The following is a 27,652-nucleotide window of genomic DNA, read 5'->3' as shown; positions in this document are numbered from 1 at the left end:
GGGAAGTCAAGAATTCCATGATTCAGTGTTTCCATATTCATCAGGAACAGAACTCTAATTGTGTCTTCATTTGGGAGTTGCAAACCAAGAGAAAGATATGTTTATATATATTTTGTAAAGACGTGAATATTCTGACTTTATTCTTCAAAATATGTAGGTCAAAAAAGTTCTCAAGTTTGATTTTATGATATAAGTGGGGTTTGGAAAAAGGTAATCTTTTAAAAAAAATGGTCACGAAAAGAACAGAGGCTGAAGGTATGCATGGGCAAGGTGGAGGGAGCAACGGGAAGTATTAAGAGAGCAGAAAGCAGCTCTAGAAGCATTACCTGTCCCAGGTGGGTCTGCACGCCGCTGTCGTCTTGCACAGCACTCCTGGAAAGCTCAACTGCAAATCCCGGGGCGGGCCAGGGATAGCAGGACGCCTAAGGAAGGAAACAAAATAGAAAGGATTCTGTTCCCCGGAGCCCCGAAGCGAGGGGGCCGTCCAGATGGGGAAATTGGCGTCTTTTTCCAGGCTGCCAGCCTTGCCACCTGTTTCCTTCGATCCCTACTCAGTCAGCCCCAGCTGTGGGGGCAAATCAAGTTGGGGTGGACCCGGCTGCCTGAGCCTAAGTCGTCGTGATGCCCACCGAGGGCCCAGGCAGCAAATTCCCTCGATCTCGCCAGACGCAGGCTCCTGCCCCCACGCGCGTTGCCTCCACAGTAAACTCCGCCTGACTCAGTCTGTTTCGCTCCAGTGCCAGACCCGTCTGGGCCGGGCTGGGGCCGGGGACGCGGGCCCGCGCCCAGCGGGTGGGAAGGCCGGGGCCAGCGGCCGGACGGTGACCGCGCTCGCTGAGGAGGTGGCAGCAGCGGCTACGGCGCGGCTGGGTCACAGCTCCGGCCCCGCCCGCGGCGTGGGAACCTGCTCGCCCGGGGGCTTCCACCTCTGTCCGCCGGGCCCTGCCGCACCCGGCGTCCCCCGCTCCCGCTCTCCGGGGAGCGCCCGCTGCTCGGCCGCCGCGCCCTCTCGGGCCGGCTGACCAATCCCCGTGTGGAGTTCAAGATTCCCGCCGCTGCTCTTGCTCTACCCCCGCCCCTCCTTCCTGTTGTTTTTTTTAACTTTCGCGTTAAGCCGTTTTGATCCCAAGCTTTCTTCTCAGACGTTCCCCGAGGGGATTTAGCGAGGATCGCTCGCGCCAGTCGCCGAAGCCCGTGGTGCTCGCCCGCCCGTCGCCTACAGGAGACGCCCCCGGGCCGGGCGGGGCGGGGCAGGAGCGCCCGTGTGGGCGGTGGGTGGAGCCGCCTCCGGCAGGGGGAGCCCCGGGGCCAGCGCCAGCCCCAGCCCCACCGCTCCCAGGCTCGGGCTGCTGCCCGGCGGGTCCGCGGAGCAGCGGCCGGCGGGAGATGGAGACGGGGAGACACCCGACGAGAGGAGGCGGGGTGGGGGAGGCGGGGAGGGCGCGGGGGCGGAGGCTGGCAGGGGGCGCTGGAGGCTGGAGCGGTCTGTGCGCTCCCCGAGCCCGAGGGTGCAGGAGGCTCTGAAGCGGCGGCTGCACCGCGGGGCCCGGGCGGCGGCGGGGCGGGTGGGGGGCGCTGCCGCCGCCGGGGGTGTCGCCGGCCTCGGCCCCTTTGTTCTCGCGCGCCCCCCCTAGCCGCCCACTCCCCTGCTGTCGCGCGGCGGCGGTGGCTCCTCCCGCCCGAGGCAGTCGGGCTGGGCGCCGGGGGCGGGAGGGGGCGGGGGGAGCGCGCCAGCCGCCGAGAGTCGGGGGCGATGGCGAAGCTCCGGGTGGCTTACGAGTACACGGAAGCCGAGGACAAGAGCATCCGGCTCGGTTTGTTTCTCATCATCTCCGGCGTCGTGTCGCTCTTCATCTTCGGCTTCTGCTGGCTCAGTCCCGCGCTGCAGGATCTGCAAGCCACGGAGGCCAACTGCACGGTGCTGTCGGTGCAGCAGATCGGGGAGGTGTTCGAGTGCACCTTCACCTGTGGCGCCGACTGTAGGGGCACCTCGCAGTACCCCTGCGTCCAGGTCTACGTGAACAACTCCGAGTCCAACTCCAGAGCGCTGCTGCACAGCGACGAGCACCAGCTCCTGACCAACCCCAAGGTAAGGACGCCCGTGCGCCCAGGGGCTCGCGGAGGACGCTTCGCTCCACGTGGGTTCGGAGTGTGTTCGCGTTACTGGGAGGAGACCAGGCATGGCAGGGTGTACTCAGACCAGGAATGAGTGCATTAGGGAGCTCCAGAGCTCTGGTCTTTCAGGTGGGATTGTGCGCGGCGACCGGCGCTGCCCCGAGGCTCTCTTTACACACCTGTCTCGCCTGGTCTCAGATTTCGAGGGCTCGACCCAGCCCAGGTCCTTCGCCTACAGGACGGGGTTTGGAGCAATGCAAGGAGCCGGGAAAGTTAACTTTTACTCCGATTAAAGTCAGTGGGCAACGGGGATCCACCTACCCCCGCGCACGGCCGACGTCCTAGCTTCGCCTGGCCGCGTCGAGAGCTCGGATGAAATGGCCTTCCTGGGGAGGTCGAAGGGGTCTTTTAGCTCCTCGGAAGTTGTCAGAGAGTTCCTTGCCTTTAAGCCCTAGACAGACGTTTTTAACTTGGGGTCCAAGGTAAGCTTTTAGGGGTTGACAAACAACCTGGAATCAAATGCGAAATTCTGTGTAGGTGCATTTTGAGGGGTACAGAGGGCTCCTAGTTTTCATGAAATAGATTGTCAAAGGGTGTTTAGGAACCATTGGGAGCGGTCTGGAGAACAGGAAAACTTACTGAAAATAGAAAACCGTCAGTGAAAAGTACCGTATGTTCCTTCCCTGACAACTTCTTTCGGTCTCAGAAGCAAAAAGAGAATAAAAAAAAAAAAAAAAAAAAGATAAAACCTGGTTAGGACTCCCAAGATGGAGAGCAGAGAGAGGGAGACTCAGAAAACTGTTCCCAGCGGAGAAATAACTTATAAAAAGCAGTGTCCTCAGTCTGTGAACTAATTGGGCTTTGTAGTGCACCTGGTTCGCAAGAAGGGTTTTCTTTTTTTCTTCCCTTTGTCTTTTCTACTGTCCTTGTTGCTTAACTATCAAAATAAAGGTGTGTATCTTTTTAAAAGTTACTTACATTTTCCCCCTTTGTGAGGGCTATGCTTGAAGATCAAGTAGGGAGACAGTCCAAAAGGGAATGAATCTTGTGTACACAGAAACACTTTCTATTAAATGTGGCAAGATATTTATATTAACCCAAAGGGAAAATATAATTCTATATTAGTAGTTTTTAAAATATTTAAAACAAGCTTACTGTGGCTCTGCAGTAAAAATCATGGTCTTGTCTTCTAAATAGTAAATTCTTGAATAGGGGGAATTAAAAAAAAAAAAGAATTCCTTTTTAAAAATATGACTCCTCTCAGAAAAATGTTCCTGTTGATAAATGAATATTCATTTACCTTAAAAAATGAAGATAATACATAAGCAATACATATAGGAATTGTTCAAGCCCTTGAAGAATGTCTCAAAGACAAGTGTTGTAAATTAATCTGCTAATGCTCAGGAATTTTAAAAAAATTGCAGTTTTTGAAAGTTTTTTTTTTTTTTTAGGATTAAACCAGTAATATCAAAGAAAGGCACCAAGCAATAGTAACAATCTAGAAGTTATATGGTAGTTTATCATTTAAGAGCTGTTATAGTTGGTGGAACAGTGCTAATTATTTTAAGATAGTGGTTCAGGCACTAATAAATTACATATACATATACCGATAAATGGCTAATATCTAATTAAGACATTGGCAAATTAGAATTTACTACAAAAAGACTGCTTCACAAATTCCAGGCAATTTTGAAGGATCTGGCAGAAAAGTAAATTGGAATCATTAGGACATTGATTTTTAAATCACTTGGAAGCAACCACAATGCTTTATGTAACAAAGATATTCTACCTCTTTCTCTGTTGCAAATAATCTGTTTTTTTCCAGTACCAGTTCAGATTTTGGCAACATTCATTTTGAAGAAGTACCTTAACAAAATAGCATTTTATAAAGTATTCAGAAAGTGACAGAACAAAGTGAGGAACAACAACCCAGTCAATTTAGGTTATGATTGTGTTGTGGCGTTTATAGAATATAAGTTTGTTCTTTAGCATGGCCTTTCTATTTTTGATCAGTTAAATGCTCAGTTTGGGAATTTTTCTAAGCAATTAGAGATGGAAAAGTTCAAGTAACCAAAATATTGTCCCAGAGTTAAGTACATGAGCAGAATGTTTTCACAGTGCCTTGCAATTAGACAATAACCATTGCCCATTCCTGTTGCATCTTGGCTGCCTAGATCTTTTCTTTGCCTTACCTTATTTCTTTATTGAAGATCTAGGATCCCCACCCATTCCTCTGAAGAACGTCTAGATTCCCTACAGTGTCATGGATCCCACCTTCAACCTTCCCTTGTCATGACCCATCACAACAACAAACCATTTAAGAAATCACTTTTTAGAAAAACAGAACAAGGACTTTTTCCTCTTCCTTGAGTTTGCTGCATTAATTACAGTAAAAGGCAGGGAAGGAGAAAGAATGTTACAAATATATAACTTCTCAAGCCATAGACTACTAAAGAAGATACTGTGAATAAATTTGATCTTGGACTAATAATTTATTTAAAATGTCTTTTAAGTACTATTAAATTTCTTTATTTATGTTTTGAATCATATTCTTATTATTCAGAGTAGTCACTGTATCCAGCCATGTAACATTCAAGTCAACAATTATCCGTAGTGAAATGATCTGCTCTGTGCATTAACCATAGCAAAATGTAAATTTGGGGTCATCTTCCTCTTGCTACTGTTCCTATTACTGCACTGTCTCTTTGTAACTCACAGTTATGTATGCTAAGAGCTTTGGTTCTCAACTACAGCTGCACATAAAATTCTTATACCTGGATCCAACCCTCAGAGATTCTGATTTGGTATTGGGTGGAACCTAGGCATTGGTGTTTTTTTTAAAGTTCTGTAGGTGATTCTAATTTGTAGACAATAGTCAAAAATCACTGTGTTAGAAAATGTACTCATCAACTGTGCAAGAAAAGCAACATCAGTCCCAAAAGGGATTCACTGTGATAATGTTTTCAGGATAAAAGACGTTGTTGTTGATGCTACTCAATATAGGGAGTAGGTATAAAAAGAAGGAAAGGAAGAAAATCATTTAAAATTAGTGTGAAAATTATCATTTAAAATTGGTTAGTTTAAATGAAAATGAACTTAATTCCAGACATTTGCTTTTGCATCAAAAAAACACTGGTTTGCAAAGATGAATTTTTGAATAAAGATGAATTTAAAAACTTCCCTCTTATATGTGGAACAAGAAAGAGTGGTAATTAGAGACTATATGTTTAATTTTTGTTTTGAGTTTTTTCCTTCCTCTAATAATAAAAACCTAGAAACAAAGGATAAAAGTCTGTTTCTGGGGAATTCCAGTCAAGATGATGGAATAGACAGTTCCCAGCATCACTCTCTCCCACAAATCAAACAATTTACAACTATAGAAATGTAACAACAGCCAAGCTGGGGCCGCTGACACTCAGGGGAAGAGAGGGAGAAATGTATGGAGTTCATGAGGGTGGGCGAAACCATGATGAGAGGAAAAAAAAAACTGCTTGGAGTGTTTCGGGCCATGGCGACTTTAAGGCTGGAGCTGCCGAGCGCATGGAACAGGAGCCAGCAGAAGCTGCAGCTGTGCCCATCAGATGGAGTTACTTGGAGGTGGCAGGGGAGATGAGGGCCTTGGTGGCCCCCAGGACAGCAAGACTGCTAATAGGGTTCCCATTGACCCACGCAGGAGCAAGGAGCCAGAACAGCTGAAAAAGGGGAGCCATTGAGAGGCTGGTGAGTCATCGCAAGGGACTGGCACTTGGGAAGTGTTTGGAGCACCAGCCATGGGGGAGATGGGCCCACCGGGAGAACACTGGGACACAGCAAGGACAGCTGATCCACCCCCCAATCAGTGCAGGACCGACCACTCAGAAGAGACTGGTCAGGAATGCAGAATTGCATGGGGTACAGTTTGATGAAAAAACTCAAGACCCGACTAGAGTTTCTAAACAACCCAGGTGCACCGAGTCTCTGGAGAGCCGGAAGTACCTATAAGGTCAAACATTAAACCCTGAGCTGCACAAAAGCCTTCCCTAGGGAAACAGCAGCAAAGCAGCAATTTAGCTCAACCACACAGCTCAAGTACTGGTTCCCACAGGAAGTTTCCCCATTTTAGAAGTAAGAAAGGACAAAAAAAGGCTCTCCAGGGGACCTGATGTATGGAGCTGGTGACCAGACCCCCCCCCCAACCAGGCACACCATCAGTGCCAAGGAGCATACCAAAAACATCACCTCCATCTGGGTGGCCCACCACAGCCACCACAGTAACCATGGCTGCCACGAAAGTGGCTAGACGTCACAACCACCATGACGATGGCCCACCAGCCACTGGAGCGCATTGACACAAGGAGAGCCACCAGCAGAGACCAAAGAAAAGAGGAGGATGTCTCTCTCCACAAAGCCCAGTCCAGAGTGACAGAAGCAGCAGCTGCTGTATAATAATATTGGGGGACTTGAACACACCTCTTAGCATTGGACAGATTATCTGGCAACAAATCAACAGAGTAACCATTATTCTTTCAGAAGGAGAGAAGAAATCTAGGATTATCAGTGGTGGGAAAGGGGAGGGAGAAGAGGATAGGGAGAGATTGGACAAGGGGCATAAAGAATAAGTACAATTTGTAACAATATACATACTAGTAATATTGATTTGAGCAACATATGTCAACATTGAACCCCAAGATATGTGTAAATCAATTATGATTCAATTAAAAAAAAAAAAGTCTGTTTCTAAGAAACCAGTGCTAGGAAAGTGAGAGAACTGCATTTAAGAGAAGAAAAACCTAGGTGGGACTGGAAGAGGTTGTAAGCTTTAAGTACATCCCTGAAGCTGGGCATACCTAACTACAGGACATCATGGCTTATGGCCATCTTCTTGGTATCCTTCCCGTCCACTGTAGTGCACCCCACCCCAACACACTGTGCAGACAGTGTGCCCTGCTGGGGTAATTTCTGAGCACATTCCTCGAAATAAATGTTCAACATGATATATGCTTTGTGCTCTAGGGAGGTCCATCACCTCAGACCTTTTTAATAAAAGGCTAAGCCAAATTGTGACAACTTCTCTGTAATCTTTATTTTTCCATGAAGAATTGGCTTTCTTTGGTTGTTTTTCCTCCGATGATTATATTAAATAATGTTTGGTATGTATACAAAATTCAATTCAGCAAATGCTTTTTCAGCATCTATTATAAACAAAGAACTAGGCAAGAAACAGGAGAGCATATGAAGATGAATTTGTTCATTTAACAAATACTTATTAAGTGCCCAGTCTGTGCTATGTATGCTTCCAGGTTGAGACTAGAATAGAGATTAAAATTAAAACTAAGTCCCTGCCTTCATGGAACTTACGTTTTGGTGGGCGGTAATAGACAAGAGATAAATTTAAACTGTGACGTCATTTAATGATAGGTGGGTAAAGAGAACTCAGGGTAAGAGTAGAGATAGTGACAGAAGAAAAGCAAAAGGCCAGGATGGTCTGGGAAGGCAGCTCTGATCAAGTGACATTTGCAGAGACCCAAAGAACATGAGGGGATAAGCAGAGGCCAAAAGGACACAAAGGAATGAATCATGTAGCTGTCTGGAGGAAGAGTGTTCCACAGGCTGAGGAAATAGCAAGTGCAAAGACCGTAAGACAGGTGGCTGCCAGGTCTCTGTGAGGAACAGTGAGGATGACAATGAGGTTGGACCACAGTGAACAAGGCAGAGAAGAGTGGAAGATGAGGTTGGGGTCCAGAGAGCATGATAAGGACTTAGGATTTTATTCTAAGCATGATAGTAAGCTATCTGACACTGAACAGGGCTGAGATATAGTGAGACTTAGACTTTTAAAAAATGTAAATAATCTCTTTGGCTACTGAGTTGAAGACAGAATGTGTGTGTGTGTGTGCATGTGTGCATACACACACATGCTCACTTGTGCAGAACGAGAGCAGCAGAGGCAAGATTGGAAACGGAGTTCAGTAGGACAGGCAAAAGATGATGGTGTCTTAGACAGTGGGTAGCATTGGTAAATTCACTGATGGACAGAATATAAGAGATTGAGGGAGAGGGTAAGAGGAGTTGAGGATGACTCCAAAGTTTGCGGCAAGCACAACTAGGTGAATGGAAGAGCTTTTACTAGATGGGGAAAATTAGAGGAGGAACAGGTTTACAAGAGTGTGGAAGAAAATCAAGTTTATATGTGCCAAAGAGACATACAAATGAGGATGAATCCATGAATCTCTGCCCTTAAAGCGGTTATCATCTAGTAGAGGAGATAAGAACACAAATAGCTATCTAATAAGGCAAAATGTTAAGTTCTACAGGGAGGTACAAACTATATGATATGAACATCCGGAGAAGAAAGGTAAGGGGAAAATCTTCACAGAGAAAGAAACATTTGCCATAAGTGTTTGAGAATGAATAGAATATTTATCTTGCTGGTGAGGAAAGGTGGGGAGGAATGAAGAAAACATCAAGGAAGTAGAAATGCCAGATGCAAGTTTATGAGATGTGTGAGTATGGGGATCAGCAAATAGACTGGTGTGCCTGGAACAAAGGGCACACAGCAAAGTCTTGATGGTAAGGCAGGAGAGTAAATTGGGGCTAATAGTGTAGACATCTTTGACAGCCAGGATGGGTTTGTTGGACACTGGGAAGCCATGGTAGGAGGAATAATATCCCTTCCAAAGATGTCCACATCTTAATCTTGAAAACTTTTGACTATCTTATGTTATGTAGCAAAGGGGAATTAAGGTTATAGATGGAGTTAAGGCTGCTAATTAGTTATGTTAAGATATGGAGATGGTCCTGAATTATCCAGGTAGGCCCAGTGTAACCTCAGGGATTCTTAAATGTGGAGAACAGAGGTAGAAGAGTAGGTGAGAGTAATGCAATTTGAGAAAGACTCAACCAGTCATTGCTAGCTTTGAATACAAAAGTGAGCCATGAGCCAAGGAATCAGGCAATCTCCTCGTCCAACAAAGTGGGAAAAGGCCAAAAAATTTATTCTCCCCTAGGCCTCTAGAAAGGAATGCAGCCCTGTTGGCATCTTGATTTTAGCCCAGTGAGACCCATTCCAGACTTCTGACCTCCAGAATATTAAGATAAATTAGTATTTTTAAAAGCCACTAAGTTTGTGTTATAGCCGCAATAGGAAAGGTTTTTGAGTAGATAACTAATATGTTTAAATATTTAAAGATTTGGTCAGAGTATATTAATAATTCATCTATATTAAGTCTCTAGAAACAATCTAATCTGGAGGATGCTAGGATCTATCTGTCTGAGATTATTTTTCATGTTCTATCTCTAACTTCTGTGTGTGGATGTCATTTATGAGAATCTCAATTATATTTGTAAGGTTTGCAAAAATTATGTATCAAAATAACTAACCAGAAACTAAAAATCAAAAGATATTTGTGACATTAAAATATATTTTAGTTACAATTTTGGAAAAATTGCATCTATTTTATCACAAACTTGCCTCAGAGTTATGAAGCTTTTTATAAGTAGTTGAGACATTTTGTTTGTTTAAAATGTTTTTGGCACTCATTTATGAATGAAGATGTCAAGTTTTGTTTCCTTTGGGTTTAAATTTTTTTTTCAGGCTTTAGCAGAATTTTATATTCAGTTGAGTTCCTAGATCAACTGTACATTTATATTACAATTACCATAATTACTCATAGTATAATACTGAATAGAATGGTTTTTAACGTTGCATATGTTTCTAACCATTCCTCATGTTGTGCCTTAGGTATTCTCTAGGTTACATAAATCAATGTGTAAAAATTTTTTACTTTTGAATTGTAGTAATAACCTTTTCTATTTTAAAATAACCAGTTTTATAATCACAAATCATTGTGTTTATTAAATTTAATTTTGTGATCATTTTTGTAAATAAGTCAAATAAATCATTTTATGTATTTACTTTCTTGAGTAGCAGACTTCAGCAGATTGGATTACTAGGTCTCTGTAAACTGAAGCATATGTGAAAAATATCTAGACTTGCTTCTTCTGTATCATTCATTTAATCAATGCAGTAAGCCAAACGGTCTTTGGAACCTTATCCAATGTCCAGTTCACTAGTTCTAATCTAACTATATTGCAGCAGCATATATTGATGTTGTATTTCGTTAGTGAAAATTAAATCCTGGAAAGTAGAAATTTAATCAGTTTTTTTCTTTGTAATAAATACATTTATATAATTGTCTTTATCAGAACTACTTTATTTTAAAATAGATCTAAAAAACTGAAAACCAGGCAATAATACTGTTTATTGAGAGCTAAATTCTCAATTCTGATTATGATCATCCTTGTTTTCTCTATATCAAAGATAAAAGTGGCAACAAAATTCATCATTATTTCCCCAAAACCTACTTCTATCCTGGAGTTTTTTGTTTCTTTTGATAGTACCATCATTCTCTGATATTAGTACTTTCACTGTCACCATTTTAGTCAAGGCCATTATCTTTTGCTTCAATTATTGGAATATTTCTTCACTGACCTCCTTATTCTACCAGTTTATTTCTTTCTCCAAACCAGTATTTCTCAAAGTGTGGTCAGTGAAGTAGCAACATTAGCATCATCTGTGAACTTGTTAGAAATGCACATTCTCAGGTCCCATCCTAGATCCACTGAATCAGAAACTCTACTTGAGTTCTGATTTAGTAGTTCTATATTGGAGTTGAAGAATTTATACAGTAAAAAGTATATAAGTACCATGCAACTATGTGGGGAAAATGAAATAGATAAAACAAACAGTCCAAAAGAAGGCAACAAAAGAGAGAAAAGGAATGTAGGCAAATGGAACAAATAAAAAAAATTAGATTTAAACCTGATTATATAAGTATTTATATTAAATGTAAATGTACTAACTTCTTCAATTAAAAGACAGAAGTTGTCAGACTGGAAAAATCAAACCATGTATATGCTGTTTTCAAGAGTACCACATAAAATATAAGGGCACAGAAAGGTTGAAAGTTAAAACATTAAAAAATATACACAATACAAACATCAACCTCCCCCCACAAAAAAGAATACCTCTATTATATGAAACACAGTAGACTTTGAGGCAAAAAACCTATTAGTAGAGATAAAGAGGACATTTCATAACTATAAAAAGGTCAATTCAACAGAGTACAAAATTTATATTGGAAGGTACCTGAAAATATAACCTCAAAATATATAACACAAAAAATTTGCGGTAACTCAAAAGAGAAATACGTGAGTCTCTCATGATAATGAGAGATTTTAACACACCTTTATTTATGACTAATAAAACATAAAACAATCAGACAAATAATATATTTTTATCTAATATCTAGAATATTTGAATAACATTTTTAACAATCGACCCAATAGACATATATGAATATTAAGTCCAGTAGCAGCAGGGTATATTATTTTTAATGCCCATGTTACATTTACAAAAACTGATGATATTCTGTGCCATAAAGTAAGCCTCAACAAATATCAAGGAATGAAATAATAAAGATTATATCCTCAGTGAAATTAAACTAGAAATCAACAACAGAAGAGATATATAGAAAATATGCTTAGATATTAAGTAATGCATAATAAAATTCTAAATAACCTATGGCCAAGAATAAGAAATCACAATGGAAATTTGAACTAAGTTATAAGATACTACATATCAAAATGTTTGGAATGCAGATAAAGGTGTGACTAGAGGGAATACATTCTGAATTATCCTATTTTATTTAAAGTTCAAAATCAGGCAAAATTAATCTGTAATGTTAAAATCAATATGTTAACATTTTGATAAAAAGAAGGTGGACTTTGGAGTACTGCTAACATTCTTCTGAGTAGTGGTTACACAGCTGTCTTTACTCTGTGATAATTCAGTGAACAAATTTATAATTTGTGCATTCCTCTGTATATTGTGTTGTGTATACTTTAATTTTTTTTTTTTTTTTTTTTTTTAAAGATGACCGGTCAGGGGATCTTAACCCTTGACTTGGTGGTGTCAGCACCACGCTCAGCCAGTGAGCAAACCGGCCATCCCTATATGGGATCCAAACCCATGGCCTTGGTGTTATCACCACCACACTCTCCCGAGTGAGCCACGGGCCAGCCCATGTATACTTTAATTTTTAAAAGGTTTTAAAAATAGCATTTATCTCAGCAAACAAAATTATAAACTACACATTGCTGGTTCAATAGCTCAGCTGGTTAGAGTGCAATGTTATAACACCAGGATCAAGGGCTCAGATCCCCAGGCTGGCAAGCTGCCAAAAGGATAAGCTATGCAGAAATAATATAACAAACTGAGTGCAGTTCTTTGGAAAAATACTATTAAACTTTACTGGAAGGCATAAAAGATATGGGAAATTGATAAGGGAAAGAATGAGCTTATAAATAAGTGGTGGTTAAACAATTAGTTCTGCATATGAAAGAAAGAAAATTTGGTGTACATTTTACAGCAATAAAAACAAATTCCAAATTGATTAAAATCTAAATGTGAAAACTGTAAAACTTTTAGGAGATGACATAGGAAAATATCTTTATGATATAGGCCTATGAAATATTTTCTTAAATGGAGCTCAACAAATTATAAAAGAAATGATTAATATGTTTGACCACATTAAAATAATTTTTGTATGACTAAAATTGTTGTAAATGAAGTGAAAATATAAGCCAATGACTGGTAGAAGATATTGACAAAACAAGTAATCAACAAAGGATTATCCAGCATATATGAAAATGTCTACAAATTATTAAGAAAATTACATATGTATGACATAGAGGGAAAATGGGCAAAGGATATGTACAGGCAATTCATGAAAGAAACTCAAATGGTTAATAAATGTAAAAAGATCCTCAATTCCAGTAATCTTAAGGAAATTCAAATGACAACGATGGTGGAATACCATTTCACACTGTTCAGATTGGCAGAATTTAATGTGTCATAAGACCAAGTATTGGTGAGAATTGAAGAAAACGGTAAGTCTTACTCATTGCTGGAACTGCTTAGGAAAATAGACATACCAAATATAACCGAAGCTGTGCATACCTGACAACCTAGCAACTTTATTTCAAAGTGTTTACCCTAAAAAAACTCTAACGTGTGCCCAGGGAATTATATACAAGGATTTTGATTGCAGAACTGTCTGCATTAGTGAAAAACTAGAAACAATCTAATTGAATTAATTAGGATATTGGATGGGGTACTTTAACAGGAACCTAGTGACAGTGACTTAAACAAAGCAGGTACTAGTTTTTTTGGTTTTTTTCCCTTGTGTAAGTGTCTGAGCTTTGAGGGAGACTACCAGGCTGCACCATACTGATCTGGAAGGTCATCCAAGACCCAGGTTCCCACTATCTTTTTGCTCTACCATCCCCTAACGTGTTTTCCTAACTTCACCATGTCTGACTTCTAGGCAGCAGGAAGGGGAAAAAAGAAAATAAAGGGCAAGCAGCTTCCTTTTTTAAAACTTGAGATATAATTCACACAAAATATTTGCCCTTTTAATATGTACAGTTTTTAGTAATTCACAAAGTTGTTTAACTATCACCACTATCTAATTTCAGAATAATTTCATTACCTCAAAAAAAAATCCCATACACATTAACATTCACTCCCCATTTCCCCAATTTTGTTGCAATATAAAATCTTTTTTATACGTTCCTGGATTTGGTTTGCTAATATTTTGTTGAGATTTTTTGCATCTATATTCATAAGGGATATTGGTCAGTAGTTTTCTTGTGATGTCTTTGTCTAATTTTGGTATCATCATAATAGAATGAGTTGGGAAGTATTCCCCCTTCTATTTTTTGGTAGAGTTTGTGATTATACATAATGATCAAGTAGGTTTTATTCCAGGAATGCAAGGTTAGTTCAACATGCTAAAATGAATGAATGTAATAGATTAATGTAACAAAGGGAAAAAAAAAACCAAACCAACAAAAACCCCAAAGACCATGATTATTTCAGTATATGTAGTAAAAACATTTGACAAAATCCAACAATTCATTCATGATAAGAAAAAATATTCAACAAACTAGGAGTAGAAGGAAACTGCTTCAACCTGATGAAGGGCACCTATGAAAGATCCACAGCCGATATTTTATTTAATGGTGAAACACTGAAAGCTTTCTCCCTAAGATCAGGAATAAGACAAGGGTGTCTGCTCTTGCCATTCCTGATCAACATTGTAGTGGAGATTTGAGCCATGATAATTAGGCAAGAAAAGGAAATAAAAGGCAACCAGATTGGAAAGGAAGAAATAAAGCTATCCTTATTCACACATCACATTATTTTGTACATAGTAACAATTAAAAAAATACACACATACACAGAAAACAGCTATTAGAGCTAACAAACAAATTCAGCAAGTTTGTAAGATGCAAGATCAGTATATAAAAATCAATTATATTTTTATATACTAGCTATGAACAATTCAAAAATGAACTTAGGAACATAATTCCATTTTACAATAGCATCAAAATAATAAGATATATTTAAATAAATGTCATAAATTTAACAAAAGAGTGTAAGACTTATACCCTGAAAAGTATAAGGCACCATTGAAAGAAATTAAAGAAGAATTAAATAAATAGAAAGACATTCATTTTTCATGGATTGGAAAACTTAACATTGTTAAGATGGCAGTAGTCCTCAAACTGATCTATAGATTCATTATAACCTCTATCAAAAACCCATCTAGATTTTTTTTGCATAAATTGACAAATGGATTCTAAAATTCATATGGAAATATAAAGGACCCAGAATAGCCAAAAGAGCCTTGAAAAATGAGAACAAAGTTGGAAGACTCATATTTCCTGAGTTTAAAACTTACAACAAAGCTACAGTAATCAAGACTGTGTGGTACTGGCATAAGGCTAGGCATACTAATCTAGACCCAATTCTAGCGTCTAGAAATAAACCTGTATATTTGTGGGCAATTGATTTTTTTTTTTTTTGAATTTTTTTTTTGAATTTTTTTTTGTGGGCAATTGGTTTTTGACAAGAATGTCAAGAGCATTTAACAGGAAAAGAATATTCTTTTCAGTCAATGGTGCTGGAACAACTGGAATATCCACATGCAAAAGAATGAAGTTAGACTCCAATCTCACATTATATACAAAAATTAACTCAAAATGGGAACCTAAATGTTAGTGCTAAAACTATAAAGCTCTTAGAAGAAAACGTAAGTGTAAATCTCTATGACCTTAGATTAAGCACAGCTTCTTAAATATGACACCAAAAGCACAAGCAATCAAAGGACAAATAGATCAATTAGACTTAACCAAAATGAAAAACATCTGTGCTTCAAGGGATACCATCAAGAAAGTGAAAAGACTCCTTGTTAGTATAGTGGTTCGAAGAAAAAAGAAAAAGAAGAAAGTGAAAATCATATATCTGAGAAGGGTCTAGTATCCAGAATATCTAAAGAACTCTTAAAACTCAGCAGGCAAGTAACCCAATTAAGAAATGGGCAAAGGATGTGAATAGGTATTTATTTCTCCCAAGGAGGTATACAAATGGCAAATAAGTATATGGAAATATGTTCAACATCATCATTAGTCATTAAGGAAATGCAAATCGAAATCACAACGAGATATCACTTCAAACCCACTAGAATGGCTACTAAAAAAAAGACAATAACAAGTGCTGAGAGTGTGGATAAATTGGAACCCTCATACACTGCTGGCAAGAATATAAAAGCCACTTTGGAAAACAGTTTGACAGTTTCTCAAGAAATTAAACATAGAGTTAGCATATCACCCAGCAACCCCATTTTTAGGAATATATCCAAGAAAAATGAAAACATATGTCCACACGTAACTTACACATGACTCTTCATAGCAGCATTATTCATAATAGCCAAAAAGTGGAAACAACCCAAATGTTTATGAACTGATGAATGGATAAATAAAATGTGCTATATCTATACAATGGAAAATTATTTGGCTGTAAAAAGGAATGAAGTGTTAATACATGTACATGCTGCAACATGGATGAACCTCGAAAGCATGCCAAGTGTAAGAAGCCAGCCACAAAAGACCACATTTAAATGAAATGTCCAGAATAGGGAAATCTATAGAGACTGAAAGTAGATTAGTGGTTGCTTAGAACTGGAGGGTGCAGGAGGATTGGGAATGAGAGCTTATGGGTTCAGGATGTCTTTTTGGCTTGATGAAAATGTTCTAAAACTTGTTGTGGTAGTAGTTGCACACCTCTGTGAATCTACTAAAAACCATTGAATTGTACACTCTAAATGAGTGAATTGATGGTATGTGAATTATATTTCAATAAAGCTGTTACCCAAAAAATAATAATGGGAGATTTGCTTTGAAATTTTGGCATTTCAAATAATTTGTAAAGAGATGTCTTATTTGATAAATGATGTTAAAGCTGCCCTATTATTTGGAAAATATATGTTTAAAAATATTAGTGTTCTAAATAAAAATTATTTGGAAAATATTAGAAATATTTTTTAAATTATTTGGGAAAATAGTTAAAATAGAATATAAATTTAATTAAAATAAAAATTACAGTTTTGATTAAATAAAATTTTAAAGGTACAAAAATAAATTATGAAAATATTAAGTAGAGTATAGGTAAATATTTATATAGTTTTTGGGAATAAGCAAAGCTTTTCTAAATATGACACCAAGGACAGAAATCATAAAGAAATACACTGATTTATTTAATGACAAAATAAAAGGAAAAACACACTTAAAAAAATTAAAATTAAAAAAATGACAAATTTGGGAGAATATTTTCTCCTTGGTAGGGAACTAATTCAAAAGTTGACATATGAAGAACTCTGAGCAATAAAAGACCATCTCTTCAGGAGAAAACTAGGCAAGAGCATGTGCAGGCAGTTCAATGAAGAATTACAAACAATCAGTCACATGAAAATTGTGTAATTTCACTAACATTTAAAGAAATATTGTAACTATGTGAGGTGATGGATATGCTAATTAGCTTGATTGTGGTAATCATTTTACAATGCATGTGTATATCAAAACATGTTGTATACTTTAAATATATGCAATTTTTATTTGTCAAGTATATCTCAATAAAGCTGGAGGGAAAAAGAAATGTTAATCAGTGCGATGTTGAGATACCTTTCCTACCTATAGGCAGGACGTGGGCAGTCCCACACACTACTGATCGCAGCATGTCTCCAGGGAGCAATTGGAAATGCATATCAAAATCCTGAAAAATATATGTATTCCTTTCCTAGGGCTGCCATAACAAAATACCAAACACTGGGTCACTTAAAACAACAGAAATTTATTCTTTCACAGTTCCAGAGGCTAGAAGTCTGAAATCAAGATGCTAGCAGGTCCATGCTCCCCCTAAAGCTTCTAGAACAACATCCTGTCTTGCTTCTTTCTAGCTAATGGTTGTTTACCACAATCCTTGGCATTCCTTGGCTCGCAGTTGCATCACTTTAATTTCTGCCTCTCTCTTCACATGATCCTCTTCCCTCTGTGTGTGTCTCTGTTTCTCCCTCTTCTTTCTCTTATAAAGTCACCAGTCATTAGAGTTAGGGCCCACCCTAATTCATTGTGACTTCGTCTTAACTAACTACATCTGCGAAGACCCTATTTCCAAATGAGGTCACATTCTGATGTTCCAGGTGGACATGAATTTGAGAGGGATACTATTCATCCCAATACAGTGTGCATACTCTTTGACCCAGTGATACTACTTCTGGCAATACATCCTAAGGAAGCAAATTATGGAGTTGTTGAAAGCTGTAGCTGTAAGTGTATTACTTGCAGCATCACATAAAATTGCAAAATATCTGAAACAACTTAAATGTCCAGTAATAGAGTACTATTATTATTAATAGTGTGTCTACTAAAATGTTTATTATAAATGTATGTCTACTATTAAATAGATACACGCTTATATTATGAAATATTATGCATTAAATTTGTTGTAGAAATATATTTTTCCCATAAAAAGATGTTTATGATATATTATTGACAAAAAAGTAGGTTACAAAACAGTATGATTCCATATTTGAAAAAAGTAAAATATGTGTCTGTGTTTGTGTATTTGTATATATATACACACACACCACTAATTTTCTATGGTTTGTTTTTTTTTTTTTTGGTAACTCCTTCCATTATACGTGGTTTTAATTTTGTCTTCTTTAGCTAAAGACGTACATTTTTCCTTGGCAAATAATAGCAGTACATCTTCAGTTGAAAATGCAAGAGGATATAAGATTTGACTTTTTTGAGTGTCCATATAAATAAAAAAATTTTTTTTTGAAAAAGACTATATGCAAAAATAAAAGATAAGGGACGAGATGGAAAAACACCACTAATTTTATTTTTGACCACCTGTAGTTTTTAGATTTTATCCAATAAATACGGATTACTTTGTAATGAGAAGAAATCCAGAAATGTTACTTTGAAATAAATGCACTGTGAAACACACAGGAAAGTACAACTGAGAGGATCAATGTACCGCAGGTGAAGCTTCCTATTTATAAACCACAGTGTGTTGTACTTGGATGCCCATCTCAGCTATTCCAACTTAAGTCACCACAGTCATGAAGGACCAGAAAGGCCTCTTCCACAGTCTTTCTTTTGGGGACCACCTACAGTTTCTCTAATAGAGTCCAGGACAGAGCTGGTCGCATAGCATTTGACAACAAATGCCTGGTACAATGGAAAAGTTCAGGGTATCTGAATCCAGGGGCCTTTTAGTAAGTATGTACCTGTAGGCCAATCTCTTAACCTTTTGATTCTCAGTTTCTTCACAGGCTGAGGATTATAGTTGATATATAAAATATTCCAAGCAAGTATTATTGATAAATACTTTTGGAATAATAAAATCTTGGTATTTGTATTCGTAGTTACTGAGGTGCCAAGCAGGGAGAATTTCACAGACGAAGAAAGAATTTAGGGAATTTGTCACAAACTTTATTTGTAATACTGAGGCAACAGCATACTTTCTGGTCTTTCAGTTGTCTCTGACTTTCTTCATTCCTTAATCTTTATAGCTGGTGCAAAATAACTACCTGTACAAGCAATTACAGGTTACATTATTTAAAAATATCTGTAGAAACATTAATTTAACAGATGTTTATTGGGTACCCGCCATGTGACAGGCTCTATTCTAAGTGCTGGGAATGCAGTCAGTGGCAAACAAAATCCCTGCTGGGTTGGAGCTTGCTTTCTGGTGCAGTCTTGGGAGGATGTCACATGGTGGTGTGCGTTTACTGCTTAGATTTGAGGTAGCATCTACCACCTCGATCTGTGGAGCTTCCTTTTATCCAGCTTGATCTCACATGCCCATGTGATGTTCTGAATGTTTGCTTCTGGTTAATGTTGAACACCTTGCTCTTCAGTGTTTTCAACTGACATTTATTTGATTTTTCAGAGCAGCTGAATGAGAAGTTAACAACACAAATTTATGACATTAAACTTTTGCAGGGCTTCAAAATTCTCATTGAAGATACGCTGAGCATCTTCAAGGAGTGCAGAATTTTCTTTGTTTTCAGAAAGATAAATTCAGATATTAATCCTCAGCGAGTCTAGTGACCAAAGAAATGCTCTTCAAAAACACAAAATGAGAAATAAACATGAGAAAACAGCCACACATGCAGGAAAGGTTAAAATAATTTCAAGTGAGTACTTTGATCAATTCTGTGCCACTAATTTGAAACCATAATAAGAGATATTGATTATCTAGGATAATATAAGCTTCCAAAGTAAAATAATGTAATAGAGATTTCTAAACAATAGACAAATTACCATAGAGGAAATAGAGAAAGTTCTCAAAGAACTATAACTGTAAATGTTTCCAGGTCAATTCTATGAAAACAGATAACTTTAATCCTAGTCTAAATGATGCCAGAGAACACAGAAATGTATTTTCTTAAAGACTTTTTTCAGTAGAGTCACATATGTTAGCTTGTAAGACTAAAACAATATGGTAGTTATGGTCTTGTTTCAGTAATTACAATATGTCTTTATAGATAATCAGTCTGTCATCGAAGTGGGTCTAATTGTATAAATTTTCACAGATTGATTTCATGAAAACTATGTATGGCTGTGAAGTGAATGTACCACAATTAAGTCAGGACAAGCAAAATGAGGGGGGGAATTGACATTGTGTGACAAAGATTTAATTTCCTTACTATGTAAATATTCTTAATCAGTGAGGGAAAGACCAAGATGGGCAAAAGATCATGGATGGTCAGTTTGCAGAAAAGAAACCGTGACTTAAAAATGTACGTTAAAACAATAAAGCTCATATTTTACCAATTAAAAAGTTTAATTGTAGACAGTTTTTTAAGGAGAGGGATAAAGGTACTCTCACAGACTGTTGGTGGAAGTGCAGCTAGTTCAATTTCTTTGGAACATCATAATTTTAATTTTTGAATGTATACACCCTTTTTTATTCTTCCTGTTCTCACACGTGAAAGCACAGATGCTTGTATTTTTTTTTTTTTTTTTTTTTTTTTGGTGGCTGGCTGGTACAGGGATCTGAACCCCTGACATTGGTGTTATAAGGCTGTGCTGTAACCAACTGAGCTAACCAGCCAGCCCCCTCTATAGACACGTGTAAAAGGAAGTTTGTTGCTCCTTTCTATTTGCAAAAGATGTGAGACCATTTTAATGTTTTTCATTAGAGGACCAATTAATAAATTTTGGTATAGCTTTGCAGTGGAATTAAAAAAAGAATATATGAGAGCATCAAGATATACTGGCAGGGCTGAGCCCGTGGCGCACTAGGTAGCGTGCTGCGCTAGCAGCGCGGTGACACTCCCGCCGCGGGTTCGGATCCTATATAGGAATGACCGGTGCACTCCCTGGCTGAGCACCGGTCACGAAAAAAAAAAAAAAAAAGGATATACTGGCAAATGAAAGAAGAAAGAGCAAAACACAGACAAGTGTGCTCACATTTATGTTAAAATAAAGTGTAGAAATGTCTGGAAGAATGCACAATTAACTGTTAAGCATGACTGCCTGGGGATGAAAATCAATCAGAGAGAGAGAGATGTCATCTTGTAATCCTTCCCACTGTTTGAATTTTTACCTTGTGTATCTATTATGCTTTATTTTATTAACTTTTAATCAAAATATCTTCAGATGTTACTTAATCACTCTGTGCCTGTTTTCTCCTCTGTAAAATGAGGATCATAATAGTACCTATCTCCTTGGGTTATGAGGACGAAATGAGTTAATACGTGGAAATCACCTAGCAAAGTATCTCACACATGGTAAGCCTTTGATGAATGTTCACTATTGTTATTATGAACATAGTTTAAATAATCAAATAGTCTATAGTTTTATTTGTGGGAAAGGGGTAGGACTACTCTACCAAATCCCTTTTGCCACCCAGAAACAACTGTTTTTAACTATTTTTAGTTGTTTCTAGTATATATCTCCATATTTCTAAACAATAGGTTCTCTGATATGTGCATTTTAGATACTATTGACTGCATATGGTGGAATATAAGGATTTCATTTTCTTATGCCATTCCATTCTACTCCATTTTTCCTCCCTTCATCCTTTAAATATGGTCCTATTTTATTTTAACTATGTAAAGTGCTGTTCATTTCTATAACTTTTTATTTTCTTTGAGCTAATAATCATTCCCCTCTTTAATTTTCTTACTGTCTTATGTACCTTTGTCTTATTTTTCCAAAATTCTCCCACAGAATTATAAAACCCTTTTGTGTACTATTTTTCATATGGTTGTTCACAATAGGTCATCATTTAGTACCCCATTTCTCTCTCTCTTAATCTCCCGGGATCCCCTTTCTCCTTTACCCTACTGCCCAAATTGAACTGGATGCACCTTAGGCCTGCTGCATCTCTCCGATGCTGGGTGCCCTGTTTCCTTCACCAATAACCTTTAAAAAGATTATTGCTTTATTTTGGTGGAGTACATCCTCAAGTAGCTTCTTGAAAAAAAGTGCATGGGAATGCAATTTTTAGATCTTGTGAATTGATCAGAGTTCTGTTTCTGAGGATTTAATACACTCTAATAAGTTTAATCAAAACACAAGTTATGATTTGTTAGCCAGTGCCTGTGAATAAATGTAGGTCTGTACCTCCAACACCATTCCTTTTAATAGAAATAAACAATCAGATGTTCTACCCAAAGTTATGATCACTAAACTCAAATTTCTTCATCCATCGAGACTGGTCATAAGCTTCAAATAGGGCACATCCCAGCACACTGCGGAGTACTGCTGGGGGTATATATATCCCAGTATGAGAAAAACAGGCCTGGATTAACAACTTCATATTAATTAGGACAAGTTGGAGAAGGTAGTAGTACAGAAAGAAAAGTTGCATTGGAAGTGTGAGCCATTTGTTTATAAAATTTATTTGCCAGCAAGACCTACTTCAGCCCTGTAAATCCCAACTTTATGTTTTAATGAGACAAATAGTCCAGTATACAATGGATAAGATGCCTGTTTTATGTTCCATTTTCAAGCATTCAGACCCTACTGGGACCCAATAACAAACCAGTGGTTTCTCAAAAGGAGAATAGTGATTTTCCAAAGAAAGCATGGGTTTGCTTTACACTATCAGGACTCTCTGTGGGCTCTGTATATCCCCTGATCTGTCACAGACCCCCTTGTGTACTATTGGAGGCACTAGACATAGAGGTGAGTCAAAGACAGCTTCTTGCTCTGTAGCCTGGAGCAGATTTTCCTGCTCTGGCTGCAGCTGAAAGGTGGCAGTGTTATGGGTTACTCAGTAAATGGGTCAGAGTAGCAATCCCAAAAGTTGGCATATGTTTCCTCCAAAACATAAAGAAGCCCACCAAATATTGTGCCACTTTTTTAGTTTTAAGGAGTGAAAGGTACAGCAATTTGTTATTCACTGTGGAGGAATGTCCCGAAATTCCCTATACCACTAGACCCCCAGAAGCATCACTGAGGTGGCAAGTCCCTGAAATTACCATCCTCTGTCAAACCTGTGCTTTACCAAGGTATCTAGGGCACTTTGTACTCCCTACTTTCCAAGTTCAATCAGTGCAATATCATCAGTGTACAGACAATGTGTATAGGAGGTGAGGTCAAGGTCCCTATAGACTAGAGCATAACAGAGAGGGTTGATGTAGTTCTGAATAAGACAGGAAAGTCCACACCATCTGATTTTCAGTAGGCATTACTATCACAGGGTCTTTATTTAAGGATAACCAGCCCTTCATTCAAGGAGCTTTAGGCCTGGGATTGGATGAGGAACCCTGCCTACATCACAGTGACTCATAAGACTTCTTTTTATCAAACTTCAAATTTTTTCAGGTATGTAGATCAAGGAGAAACTTAGAAGGCTGTCCACCTATTTTAATCCTATGATCCGTTAGCCACTGTCAAAGATCTCTGTGGATCAAATCATTTTTACTACATTCACAAATTCTATGGGTCAGAAATTCAGACAGGGCACAAGGAAAATAGTTGATCTCTGGTCCACAATATCTAAGGTCCCAGTTGGAAGGCTCAAAGGCTGGAGGCTGGAATTATCTGTTGGCTTATTTACTCACAGACCAGGCAGTTGATGCTGGATGTTGGCTGAGGACCTCAGTTCTCTTCCACATAGGCCTCTCCATGTGATCTCTCTCTATGGGCTAGTTTGGGCTTCCTCCTAGAACAGTGTCTGGGTTCTAAGGACAAGCATTCCCAAGAGAGAGATGTAAGCAGAAGCTTTATCACCTTTTCTGATCTACTCTTGGAAATTGCACCGCATCATTTCTGCTGTAATTATAGGCTCATCCATGTTCTAGGGAAGAGAAGATAGACCCCCCCACCTCTCAATAGAGGAGTACAAACACCACATTGTAAGTGTGTGTGAAATGGAATGTATATTGGTGCAGCCATTTTTTATTTTATTTTATTTTTTAATTAATTAATTAATTGATTTTATTATTTATTTATTTGTTTTATTTTATTTTATTTTATTTTAACTTCTGAATATACATTGTACTTGATTTTCGTGACTCTTTACCCATTCCTCTTTCCTCTCCCTCCCCTCCTCCCAACTACATCATATCTGTTCACTTGTCTTAACAAGTTCAAGGAGTTGTTGTGATTGTTGTGTCTTCTCCCCCACTTTATTTGTTTGTATGTTTATTTATTTTTAGCTCCCACAATAAGTGAGAACATGTGGTATTTCTCTTTCTGTGCCTGACTTGTTTCACTTAATATAATTTTCTCTAAGTCCATCCAGGTTGTTGCAAATGGTAGTATTTTATTCCTTTTAAAGGCAGAGTAGAATTCCATTGTGTAGATATACCACAGTTTCCTTATCCATTCATCTGATGATGGACATTTGGGCTGGTTCCAACTCTTGGCTATTGTAAATAGTGCTGCAATAAACATGGGGGTGCAGCCATTTTTAGAAAATACATTCTGCCACAGATAGAAAACATCAATTTTTCATCACTGTCATCTACCCTGGTTCTAGGGGACTTAGCATGGACAGGGCTTGTTGGGCCCTTCATGCAGAAATGATGGTTGTAATTTTTTTGAATATATATCCACACACACATTGAATTTGTGTACCTTGCAGTACACAATATAGTACACAAACAATGCCATCAGTGAAGCACATCTGAATGTGCACATGAGCATTTAAGAAAGTTTTATTTTATTTCAGTGTTCTATGTGATCATGAGAGTATTGACCATTTCCTCAAGGATTTTAAATTATCATAAGCCATTGAACAAAATTTTACATGTCCAGTCCTGCTTGTATAAATAATTATTGAACTTCTTCTGGATTAAAATTTCTTGTTTTGGTCTGACTACCTCTGTTTAGATTCGACCTCTATTTTTGGCAAAGACAGTGTGTTTTCATTTTCTAACTCTAAAGCTAAATGAACTGTTTTCTCTTGAAGGTGGAATGTCATTCCGAACTTTTGTCAGTTTTAATATTATCACCAACCTTAGCAGTCTGCCTGAATCTAGAAGTTAAATGAATATTCTTAAATTACAAAAATGTGGATATATTGTCAACATATAATAGTAAATCCTAACTGAAAGAGCTATGCATTGGTGGGTGGGTGAGTGGGAATACTCTCCAGGAGATAGTGAGCAATTTTTCACAGAAGGATTTAAGGAGAGAAGAGTAATCCTTCAGTGAGTAGTAGGTCAGATAATGTGGGCATTTTCCAACACCATCTTCTATGTCCCTTATTCTCCAAATGCATTGGATAACTCAATCTTTCTGGAACATCCATTCACAAAGTCTTTGCATATTCTATTTCTTCTTGGAATGTCACCTTCCCAACTCACTCTCTGACAAGCAAGCAAATTCCTTTTCAACTCTAAAGACATAAATCAAAAATAATCTCTTCTGTGAAGCCTTCTCTCATGCCCCCGAGGCCAAAATATTCACTTCCTTTTTTTGTAATTACAAAAGACTTTGTGAATATGCTACTATTACTACACTGTATGCTTCTGGGGAGGTGGAAAGCCAGGAGTAATATCTAATCTTTGTATCCTATCCAGTACTCAGCAATCAAGAATGGATTGTTGTGTAAATTATCACTTCTAAAAATCTGTCATTCCAAGGCAGAATGAAAACTGTTAAAAATGCAGATTCCTAGTCTTAATGATTCCTACTTTTAGGAGGGTCGATCTTTTGACAAGCAATCCAAGTGGTCTATGGAACATACTTTGACAAACACTATTCTAGGCTGGGCACCACTCTGTTTCTGCCCAGCCTGCTCTTGCCTTAAGAGCTCATTTTAACTTTTCCTGTTCTTAGTTAGCCTTGGAATATGGATGTACATCCTGGAACCACCTGCCCCAGAATTTAATTTTTTCATATGTGTTTGTTCAATTAACCTACATTAATAAGGACTCTGTGTGTGTGTGTGTGTGTGTCTGCGCACAGTATCTGAAACATTGTTGAGTTATTAATGGCTCGGTTATACTTTTCATTCCACAGTGCTTTTCTAAACATATATTTATATTGTCAAAAGTACCATTAAAGTTTCAAATTGTAGCTGACACAGCAATTTTTTATAGTATTTCAGAAAATGAGGATTTATGATATAAAATATAATTAAACCTGTTTCCAGTAGATAATGTTTTAAGAATTCATTTTCTAACCATATTTACTTGGAAATTATTTAATCAGCATAAACTCATCTAGTACTTCTTTCAACATTATCCTCTCTAACCAAGTGAAGTTAATAAAGAAACTGGAGGAAAAACTTTCTCCGTTTCTGTTCCTTAGCCAATGCCTAACATAGAACCCAGTCCCCAATATTTAGTTAAATAGACCACGTGTTTTATTCAATAATCTTTTAAATGACTCAGTAAAGGAAGAAAGTTAATTCTGTCTACTCTGCCCACATGATTGAAATGCAGTCCTCAAGACACTTATCACAAAGAACCTACTCAAGAAGAGTTCTATTAAAATATAAAAACATTGAGGTTGGCTGAAAAAGAATGGTATTATAAACCTCGATAAACACTAAACTAAGATAGTGGAAAAATAAGTAATAATAAGTATGTAATTACATATTCCATGTCAAGTGATGATAGTGTCTGTTCTTAATGAATTCATTGGAAGCCTTTGTGTTATTAGACTCAGAATAGCCCGCTCGATTCCATCAACTTTGTTCATGGATGCAAAAGTCGAAAAGTTTTTTCTAAAAGGTGGGCATTAAACAAATATTTTTTATCATATGATATGCCTTTTTCTCCTGACCTTTTTTTTTTTTTTCATTTGAGCTTTACTGCTTAAACCCCTGACTTTTTAAAAGAAAGTGATTTCATTCAAGTTCAGGCAGCAAACAACACAGATTCTAATGAATGTTATTTCATTACGTGATAATGATATAAGAAATTGGGAAGTGCTGCCTTAACAAATGAAAAATAAAATAGGTCAGAACTGTACAAAGAAGTTTCTCCAAGGGAATGCTTTTTGTCCTCCATGACTGACGACGTTGTATCTATAAATTCACCTAAGTGAAATTATATCCATGGCACCAGAAACCAATCCTGAAGCCAAATTGAGAGGGGAGGGAACAAACAAAGACTACCAGTGCATTTCTCTGAGTATGTACTGGAAGAACAAAGGACTGCAACAGACTGCCTCAGCCCACCAATTCCATTCCAATAGAAACACCACACTAGTTCTCCAAGAGAGGCATGCAGAGGGCAGGGCATCCCCTTAGCCCCAAGTCAGGGAGCTTCCAAGAGAGAAAATTAGGAAGTCCAAAAGATAGAGACGTGGAAGGCAGTGTGAAGCAGTGGTAAGGAACATTCTGCAGTCTGTATCCCAGCTTTTCCATTGGTCTTTGTGACTTTGGGAAAGTTTTCTTAAACCCTTTTGTCTCTATTTCCTCATGTATAAAATGGGGCTGATTATAATATTTTTGATCATTGGATTCATGAGATGCTTGACATTTAGTCAATAAATGTTTGTTGGGATGATGATGATGATATTGATGATAATGATATGGTGTCGATTATTATTTGTGATCCCCCAAAGAGAGATATTCATGGTAGAGCTATTATGGAGCTTGGAAAATCATCAGACTCGAACAACCTAGAAAAAAAAGAAGTTTGTATGACTGCATTTCTGTGTTCTATTTTTA

General features: G+C 38.1%; 1 protein-coding gene across 1 annotated transcript in view; it reads left to right on the top strand.

Annotated features, from left to right (window-relative positions):
* The first annotated feature begins 1,675 nt into the window (after positions 1-1,675).
* Positions 1,676-27,652, top strand: part of KCNMB4 (potassium calcium-activated channel subfamily M regulatory beta subunit 4) — a 59,316-nt gene continuing 33,339 nt past the window's right edge. Inside the window, exon 1 of the mRNA XM_063076202.1 lies at positions 1,676-2,089. Within this exon, the coding sequence (XP_062932272.1) occupies positions 1,754-2,089 (336 nt within the window). The 5' untranslated portion in view covers positions 1,676-1,753. The remainder of the gene's footprint in view (positions 2,090-27,652) is intronic.

Source organism: Cynocephalus volans, chromosome 12, assembly GCF_027409185.1.
Source record: "Cynocephalus volans isolate mCynVol1 chromosome 12, mCynVol1.pri, whole genome shotgun sequence".
Lineage (NCBI taxonomy): Eukaryota > Metazoa > Chordata > Mammalia > Dermoptera > Cynocephalidae > Cynocephalus > Cynocephalus volans.
This window is presented reverse-complemented; position numbering and strand designations above follow the sequence as displayed.